This window comes from Scyliorhinus torazame, chromosome 11 (genome assembly GCF_047496885.1).
Source record: "Scyliorhinus torazame isolate Kashiwa2021f chromosome 11, sScyTor2.1, whole genome shotgun sequence".
In the NCBI taxonomy this organism is placed as follows: Eukaryota; Metazoa; Chordata; class Chondrichthyes; order Carcharhiniformes; family Scyliorhinidae; genus Scyliorhinus; species Scyliorhinus torazame.
This window is the reverse complement of record NC_092717.1, coordinates 154730370-154740126: the sequence shown is the minus strand read 5'-3', so window position 1 is coordinate 154740126 and position 9757 is coordinate 154730370. Positions and strand designations below refer to the sequence as shown.

The window sequence follows — 9757 nt, the reverse complement described above, 5'->3', positions numbered from 1 at the left end:
GTGGGGTTCTCGCACTGATTTCATCAGCAACGAGTTTGTTGTTTATATGCAGTGTAGAATAATAGAATTTACAGTGGAGAATGAAGGCCATTCGGCCCATCTAGTCTGCATCGGCCCTTGGAAAGAGCATCCTACTTAAGCCTACACCACCACTCTATCCCTGTAAACCATCCTAACCTTTTAGATGTTAAGGGGCAATTTAGCATTGCAATCCACCTGATTTGCATATCTTTGGACTGTGGGAGGAAACCGGTGCACCCAGAGAAAACCCACGCAGACACGGGGAGAACGTGCAGACTCCACACAGACAGTTGCCCGAAGTTGGAATTGAACCCGGCTCCCTGGAGCTGTGAGACAGCAGTGCTAACCACTGCGTCACTGTGCAGCCATCCTTCATTTAATGGACTGGCGGAGTCAGGTGGTCCAAACTTTTAAACGGGGATTGGAAAAGTAGTCGACTGGTTCTATGGACACGCGGTTGACGCATTTGTTATTCAATTACCGTACCACTCCGATTGTGCCACCGGGATTGCTCCAGCAGAACCTTGGATGGAACGCCAACCAGGACTCGGTTGAGTCCTACTCTTCTAAACCTTCGGGCCAAGGTCGAGTGGCATTATAAGTGCCAGAGGAGTTACCGTGGTTCAGGGATACCGGAGCGAATGTTCTACACCGGGGATACCATTTATGCATGGAATACTGGCGATGGCACATTGTGACGAATGTGATATAAAATAGTTACTTTAGAGATATTAGTTAATGTAATGTAGAAATAAGCCACTTTGATTCTGGTTAGTTCATAGACAAAGGATTTCAGACCGCATGGAAAAAGCAGGAAGAGGTGTGTCTACGAGAGTGATGCTGGATAATAGGGGCCAGAGGAAGGGATTGGAAGTGAGCCAATCAGAATAGATCAACAGGTCAGGAGGGATAAAGGATGACCTATGGGCATCGTGTATGTGAAACTTGATGCCATTTGAATGTATCAGTACAGATTCCTTTGTTCCATATCCTCACTTGATTCCAGAAGTCCATGGAGCAGAATGTGCTTCGTGCTCCTGAGAATTGAGGAACGCTTGCAAGCTAAATAAAATAACTAATGTTATACCTGCAAATCCATCTCGACTTTTATTGAGGCCAGACTGACGGGTAAAGAAAACTGGGATTCAACATTTGGTGCCGTAAACCCGGGATTTCTCAGGACGGTCCTGACCAACTGCGAAATCAGAATTAGACTGATTATGAACAGGAGGATGGGGAAAAATGGGCCCTCAATGTAAAGCTGGAAAATGACCACGCATTGATTTTCCCCCTCTTCTTATCGTCTGATTAGTCTGGTCACTCGCGATTGGTACAGAAAGATCGTCTCGACGAAATCACAGGTCAGTCTGGGGATTAGCATTTTAATTGATGGGATCTCATATTGTTAATTCGGCTTGGGTTAGGTTATGGGAGGTCGATGGGACATTTGAAATTGAAAATGGTTCACCTCCATGTGTGTGTTAATTCGGCTTGGGTTAGGTTATGGGAGGTCGATGGGACATTTGAAATTGAAAATGGTTCACCTCCATGTGTGTGTTAATTCGGCTTGGGTTAGGTTATGGGAGGTCGATGAGACATTTGAAATTGAAAATGGTTCACCTCCATGTGTGAGTGTGTTAAATATATAGTTGATTAAGCTAAAATTGTACCCTTGGACTGTAGTGGCGAAAAACGCAGTTCCGAGGACTAGTTGAGATTGTGGGGAATGCTGCATATTGGTTGAAGCAGAAGTCTCTCAAAGGGTTAACAGCAGCAGGCAAAATCAAAAGACAGACAGTGCTTCTCACTCAGGCTTTGAGATAACAGCAGCAGCCTGTAGTGTAATCGGATACCTTTCCTTTGAGTCAGTGAACACCAGCAAAGTTACGTTTTGAATTAATTAAAGGAAACCAGTGGGTTTCTCCACCTCTTTGATAAAAGTTATTATTTTCGAAAGCAATTGATTGAAATTGCCAGAATCTTAAGTTTTACTTACTTGAAATAATGTTTATCTCATTTTATCAGGAGATTAATAGAAACTTAAAGGAGGTCACGGACAGCATTTAAAAAAAGTGTAAATCTGGAGATGATAGTTGATTTTGCCAACATTTATGTGAATGTAAAAGAAAAAAAAAAAAACTTGTTAAAAGAAAAATTGTTAAGATAAAGAAATAATTAAGTTGTAAATGTTATACAAGTTTGTGTTAAGCAAATCGTAAATTTAGTTCTGAGTTGAGATCAGAGCTAAACTTGCAAGTTGCAGTAATTCAATTTGAATTTTCAAACATTTTTAAGTTTTAAAAAAAACCCACTGTTAGAACCTTTTCAACCAAGTAGAGACAGGAAAGGCACGGGTGAAACAAAAGATGAGCTACGTAGTTCAATGGCTGGCCTTGAATTGACAGAAAAAGATAAAATCAATAATTTAGAAAATGTTCACTAAAAGTTCCAACTGCACCTGTAGCATTGTCTGCACTAATTCCAGAACCACCAGAGTATAATAATTGATATCCAGTCACTGCTCCCAGATTCCAATTATGCCAGTAACTCAAGCCCTTTTGGGTGATAGTGTGGGCCCTGATTTACCATCTTCACGATCAGTAGAGGGAGAAGAGCTCTGTTCCACAAGCCCAGTTAGCTCTAGGAAAAGATCTCGGACAGCGAGAGAGGGGCTTGACCCTCACCAGAAACAATTAAGTATACCACCTAAGCCTCTCCAAACTAAGGAGAAACCACAAGGTTCAGGAACAAAGGAACTTGCAATAGATGATTTTGAAGAGAAAGAACTCCCCCTAGTGACAGGGAGAGACGTTGAAGTCTTGGAACAAAGGGGAAATAGCTAGAGTGCCCCCTGGTGAGATTCGGAGACAGTTGCTGATTAGGAAGATACCAAACCCACCCAAAGGGACCCTCAGCTCCTTTTTATGGCCCACCGAATGCATCAACAGTCTTACAACTGGAGCCCTCTCTGAGGGGCCATTGGTCTACTGGGAGAAGAGGACGAGGCAGATATAGAGGGAGCAATGCATGTTTTAATTGCGGCCGTGCAGATCACTGGCAACAGGAATGCCCCTTTAAAAGACAGGCAGTAGAAGGAGATTATCCGACCCAAAGGAGAGGGTACCCACCGAGGGAAGGACAGACCAGATACACTGACTTCTCCCAGGAAAACCCTTTCCCAACACAGGATTGACTAGCTAATTTAGCCATAAGGACTCTCCAATCGGACAGGGAACCTATTATCTCTCTGCAGATAGGAGATCAACAACACTCATTTGTAATCGACACTGGAGCAGCCATGCCTTCTGTGCAATCAGCACTTAAACTACCATTATACGACCACACGCAGCAATTGTCGGGGTTCCAAGGACAGGTGTGTGAGTATCCTATTTCTGAACCTGTGACAGTCACTTACGAGAATAAGTCTGCAGATCATCAGTTTGTCGTGACTACTGGATTGGACTGTAACTTGTTGGCCCGAGATTTACTGTGTATCTTCCAGCTACAGCTAGAGTGCGGAGATGAGGGGGTAACGGTTACATCATGGAGGATGAGACAACAGTGCTATATTTCTATCACCCCCCAGTGGTGGACGTTAGACATTGAACAGTCACTGCATCACGTTACCCTGGCCTATGACAGAACTGGACGAAACAGGGAGTTGGAGGACAAATACCAGCCATTAATTGAGACCGAATGGCCAGTCAAGGTTACAGCCACAGTCATGGGAAAAGAAGGTACAGCCGATTTTGTTACAATATCACCACAGTTATGGCCACAGTCAGCTTCGGTAAGCCCTCATATTACACGTCAGGTCCACGACCAGTACCATGCCAGGGATATGGGGCGAATGGTCAGGAGGGCAGTGGATCATTCGGATCCAACAGAGTACGCACTTCAAGTCATGCCGGACGGCACTACCATAAAATATTTTGAGGTCCCTGAAACGATTAACACTCGACTGCAGCATCACAGGGGACATGATGTGTTGGGATATGTCAATCCACAGGTCTGGGCGGAATACCCATCACAAGTGGGAAAGACAAATGTTACACCTATCAAGGTGATGATTAAGGATCATGTAAAGTTACCTTCCATTCGGCAATACCCCCTGAAATCTCAAGCTGCTCCGTCAATAGATAAATTAATTCAAGAGCTGTTGAAACAGGGTATTTTGGTCCCTTGCCAATCAGAATGTAACACCCCCATACTTGCTGTGCCTAAACCAGCCAAACCATCAGTACCGATTAGTACAGGATTTACGTTCAATTAATGCGCTGCCCACACGAATGGTAGGACCCCAGTTGACGTTGGTAATGAACGAGCAGATTGTGCAGCGCGAACAGCCGCGCAAATTCAGCAAGTGATGGTGCCTAAGATGTTGAGTCAGACTAAACGATCTACTATAAATATGTCTGCTTCTGACAAGTCAATGCCAACCATCCAAGACGTCATAAGGTTACAGGAGGACGCTCCTGAGAGTGATAAACAAATGTGGAAACGGTTAGGTTGTACATATGATTCTGTTTCCTCTTTATGGACCACGCCAGCACATCAGACTTGTATGTCTGATGTACTGGCTTTATGGGTCATTGAATGTGTACACTTTGCAACTCATTGTGGGGCTCGAGGGACTAGTGATTTGTTGCTGGACACTTGGTGGCACCCTAAAATGCAGGGGTTGGCCCAAAGTATCAGTAATCAGTGTTTGATTTGTCAGCAATATAACACCGGAAAAGGTATCCCTTGTGGGATGGGGCAAACCCCGTTGCCCAGTGGTCCCTTTGAGACGCTCCAAATGGATTACATTGAGTTGGAAAGGTGTCACTGTTATAAATATGTTTTGGTCATTGTGGATGTGTTCAGCAGATGGGTCGAGGCGTATCCGACTATCGATAATAAAGATGCTACTGTGGTTAAAGTCTTGATGCGGGAAATCAATCCCCGGTACGGTATACCAGCTCAGTTAAGTTCTGATAATGGGCCTCATTTTATTGGACAAATTAACAAGGAGTTTTGCTCCCAGTTGGGCATACGCCAGCAGTTACACTGTGCTTATAGACCGCAGGCGGCCGGGTTGGTTGAGAGACACAATCGGACCCTCAAAACTAAATTGGCTAAATTAACAGCAGACACGGGACTGACATGGATTAAGTTGCTCCCTGTTGCCCTCTTCCAGCTGCGGGTTACACCTGCGGGACCGGCCCGGCTCTCTCCCGCCGAGATTCTTTATGGCAGGCCTCTTAGAACTCCCTGGAGCCTGCAGGTTCCCAGACTGGTTCAGTTTCACCAGATGACTGAAGAGATGACCACCTATGTTCTAGCCCTCACGCAAGTGCTCAAGGAACTCCATGGCCAGGTCCGCGCGGCTCACCAGCCATCGCCCCCAGTACCTAGCTCACTTTCAGTCCAGCCCGGCAGTTATGTCATGATCAAAAATTGGACTAGGAAGGGGTCGGAGCCGCGATGGGACGGGCCCTTCCAAGTTCTCCTTACCACCCCCACAGCAGTTAAAGTGGAGGGGCGAAGTGCTTGGGTCCACCTACATCACTGTAAATTGAGTCCATCTCCACTACTGTAAAAGGTCGGATACTAACCTGCCTCCCTTCTCCAGTGCTATTTTACAGGTGTGGAGCATGATGGAGTGGTTACGCACCGTCTGTGTGATATTTGGCCTCACTTCGCTTGGCGTGTTATTGGCGATGGACATGGAAAAGGGGAATATTATTTATGTGTGTAGCCCCAACCAATCTCCAAGGATACATCACCTATGCAAAGGTGATGTTCTTCGCTGCCCCCATATACGAGGACATGGCATCGACTCATGGAAGGTCGTCAAAGTTAAGGAGAATGCAGGAGTCATGAAGCAATTGCACCGGTCCCGGCGATGGGAAGGGAACATTATATGGACATTGCCTTGTTTTTGGAATACATGTAAATTCGATTTTGGATGTGTTAAGAGTGGTGCAATAAAGGTAACATCAGGCTGTCAGAAGAGCGTAGGAAGAGGCTATGAGAAAGTGAAAGGGACTAGAGAGAGGACGGGGCGTATGAGAAGGGAAGTACAGCTAGAACGTAGGTTACCGGGAGATACACTTAAGTTAGTTAAAGGCCAAACTGAGGGAAACCCGGGTAGTATGAATCTCTTCTACCAGATTTACCACCGCTTGTATGGTCAGGGGCGGGTTGTCTGCTACCCGAACCCCGCAGCGGTGTCTAGGTTATTTTCTGTTTCACCGCTTTGGGGCACTCCCCAAACGGTGGTTCATTGTCAGCATTCCGAGCCACTGCCCGAGCAGGTCACTCTTCCTTACGATCCGGGTTCAGCACCACTGGCTATTTGCCTTCCCCTTCCTCGGGATAATTCCCATTCACAGTACGATAGGCTGCAACGGTGGAGGGCGTACATACCTAGCCACTTCACTCCCAATAGGGATTCCCGGTCGTACGAGAATTGTTTCAGCAGTGAAGGATATGGCTGTTTGCTGGTAGAGGTGGACACGAATATAACATGTCTGTTCCCCACCTGTACGGACAGGAGGTGCCATATCACCCAGGTGTCTGGCCAATGCGTTTGTTACAACACCACTTGCGTTCCATTGAACGCCGGCCTCCAGCTCCTTTGTGGCTGGGCGAATGTCTCTCATATCACTGTTGGGACTAGGGCTTTCCGCATTGCTAGGCGGCCCGAATGGGCATTTCAAAGTTGGATAAACTGGCCTACTGGGGGGTCCTTACGCAACCGATATGCTGATTGTGATGCTAGCCTGCACACGGAGCAAGGATACTACTTTTTATTTAATGGTACAGCGACCAACGTTTTATCACCCCCATTTCCCCGCCGAATTGCTATAGGGACTCTAGTCCCTACCACAGTCCCCTGCCCTTCGGCGTGGAAGCTGCATAATCAGTTAGCACGTCGGGCAGTCTCTGCTGAATTTTGCGAGAACTGGAAAAAACCTCAGGTTCTTGCACCCAACCGGGGCCACTCAGCCGGGTGGGGGATTCTGAGCGTATTGACACTAGGAGGTGTGGGGGGTTCCTTGGCTGTCAGTGATTGGAATTATTTTATTTGTGGCCTTACCATCTTGGGAAATGAAACCTTGGGAGCCCTCGGGGCAATAACCAAGGAATTGTCTCAGCTACGGTTGTTTGCAATGCAGAACCGGTATGCTCTTGACTATCTTCTGGCCCGTGAGGGTGGGGTATGCGCCATAGTGCAGGGCAAGTGTATCATGGGAGTTCAAGACTTGACCGCTAACATCACTAAATTTATGGATCGCATACGGGATCACCTGGACGGGATGCAGGATCCTGGTTCTTTGGGTAACTGGGGATTTGGAGGTTGGAAGGACTGGTTGATAAATATGGCCATGTATTTAGTGGTAGCTATCGGCTGCATCTTTGTGGGCCTGGCCATCCTTAAATGTGTGATGGGTCGAATGCGGGGTGCACTGGATCAGATCAACGCCCCTAAAAACTTAACTGTTAAAATCCATGAGGGTAAAGCAGATGAGGGGGGCCTAAGCCAGGAATTGGAAATGCAGCGACAGATCTTTTTAGATGAGGAACCGTAGCTATGGATTGGATAGTCCGGTTATCATGGAATGATAAAAGGAGGGAATGACGAATGTGATATAAAATAGTTACTTTAGAGATATTAGTTAATGTAATGTAGAAATAGGCCACTTTGATTCTGGTTAGTTCATAGACAAAGGATTTCAGACCGCATGGAAAAAGCAGGAAGAGGTGTGTCTACGAGAGGGATGCTGGATAATAGGGGCCAGAGGAAGGGATTGGAAGTGAGCCAGTCAGAATAGATCAACAGGTCAGGAGGGATATAGGATGACCTATGGGCATCGTGTATGTGAAACTTGATGCCATTTGAATGTATCAGTACAGATTCCTTTGTTCCATATCCTCACTTGATTCCAGAAGTCCATGGAGCAGAATGTGCTTCGTGCTCCTGAGAATTGAGGAATGCTTGCAAGCTAAATAAAATAACTAATGTTATACCTGCAAATCCATCTCGACTTTTATTGAGGCCAGACTGACGGGTAAAGAAAACTGGGATTCAACAATTGTCGCTCCCAGGAGTGGTACTGGATCAGACTGGCCTGGTCTCATATAGAGTCTGAGTCCAAGGAAAGACCCTTAAGAAACATGGGATTCATTTGACTAGGCGTGAGGTTGCCTGTCGAGATGTTCCACAGTGGTAATACCCCTGTCGCTGCAGCATAGTTTGAGGGCCCAGCCGTCTGGGTTGTCACGTCCGGCCCAGCAGGAGTACTATGACTCAGGTTCTGATATGGACACGGAGGCATCTGCATTGGTAAACGACAGTGTATCTGGCACCGTGGTCCCTATGTTTCCCCTGCAGCGATCTGCCAGTGTTCAACGACCCGCCACACTCCACCCGACACAGAATCACCGCAAGTGTATGCACATCTGCAGGCTCAGCAGCGCAGAAGGCCTCCGCCAGTGGCGGATGGGGGTCTTTCTGACTCTGGGGGAAGGGGTGTTATAATGCTCTTGAGAACCATGGTGAAACAACCATTGATTTCTCCCTTTGGGACTCGTGGAGTACGAGCTCCCCAGGTAGTGGGTGGGGGCCAACCACCTGGGGCTCGTTAAGGCAGGAAATAAAAGCAGGTCCATCTCATGGTCAACCGACCTAACCTGCACATCTTTGGAGTCTGGAAGGAAACTGGAGCACCCGGAGACGCAGACTCAGGGAGAATGTACAAACTCCACACAGTCACCCAAGGTCGGAATCGAACCAGGGTACCTGGCACTGTGAGGGAGTAGTGCTAACCACTGTGCAGCCATGCCACTGTAGTATTGTTAATGTACATGGAATGCTCTCAGGGATCCTCCATTTCTGATTGATGGCATGAATTTTTAACTCCTTTCCTTTCAATTTATAATAAATTAATTTGCTTGGGAGTATTTACTGACTTGAATGCCTACATTGTGCATTCTGAAGAGAATAAAGGCAGGCACTGTTGTGCAATTTGCCAGTAAAAAAAAAAATCAAACATTGCTTATTTTGCTGCTGTAGTCCTTTTAAAGAACATTAATTATGTGGCTTTGGGTATATGAAATCCCCAGTATAATTAAGACCATACTCGAAAACATGCACCTAATTGAATTTTTACTCTTGGGTATGTTTGATTTTGACTCCTGTGTAGAACAAAAAAGTATTCCAGTCTCCAACAATATAATTTCTCATTGCGATGAACACAAAACTGTCCATCTACTCACTACCCAAACCAAAGTGTTTACTATCAATCAACCATGAAACTCACCGCACTGAGGCATTGGTATTGAATTGTCCTGATACTTTTCAGTTTCTGCAGGAACTGCTTAGTATATTCTACCTTTACTTCCTATATTTCCTGTATCAACAGTTTTGTATTTTTGTGTGTCAGCCTTTCCAATGCCATTACCCTTGTTTATTTAATTACTTTAAGCCAGGTCTATGAGATCATCTTTACATATCATCCACCACCATCCATTGCTTCTCACCTTTTTGAAAAACCTGTTTATTGACCAATGAACCCCTTAACTTCTCCCTGCGACAACAGTCACCTGGAGAACCCTTGTGTTCACAACAGGAATTGGTGTGTGTAATAAATACTACGAGACTCACGGGGATACACTAAGCAATCTCCCTGTGGGAATCATGGAATACGAGCTTCCATGCTAGTGGATGGAGGCCAGCTGGGTCTTGTTA

At 46.0% G+C, this 9757-nt stretch overlaps 1 protein-coding gene across 1 annotated transcript in view; it reads left to right on the top strand.

The window, feature by feature from the left end:
* Positions 1 to 958: 958 nt before the first annotated feature.
* Positions 959 to 9757, top strand: part of LOC140385947 (uncharacterized) — a 32016-nt gene continuing 23217 nt past the window's right edge. Inside the window, exons 1-2 of the mRNA XM_072468596.1 lie at positions 959 to 1382; positions 5636 to 6884. Coding sequence (XP_072324697.1) covers positions 5658 to 6884 — 1227 coding nt within the window. The 5' untranslated portion in view covers positions 959 to 1382; positions 5636 to 5657. The remainder of the gene's footprint in view (positions 1383 to 5635; positions 6885 to 9757) is intronic.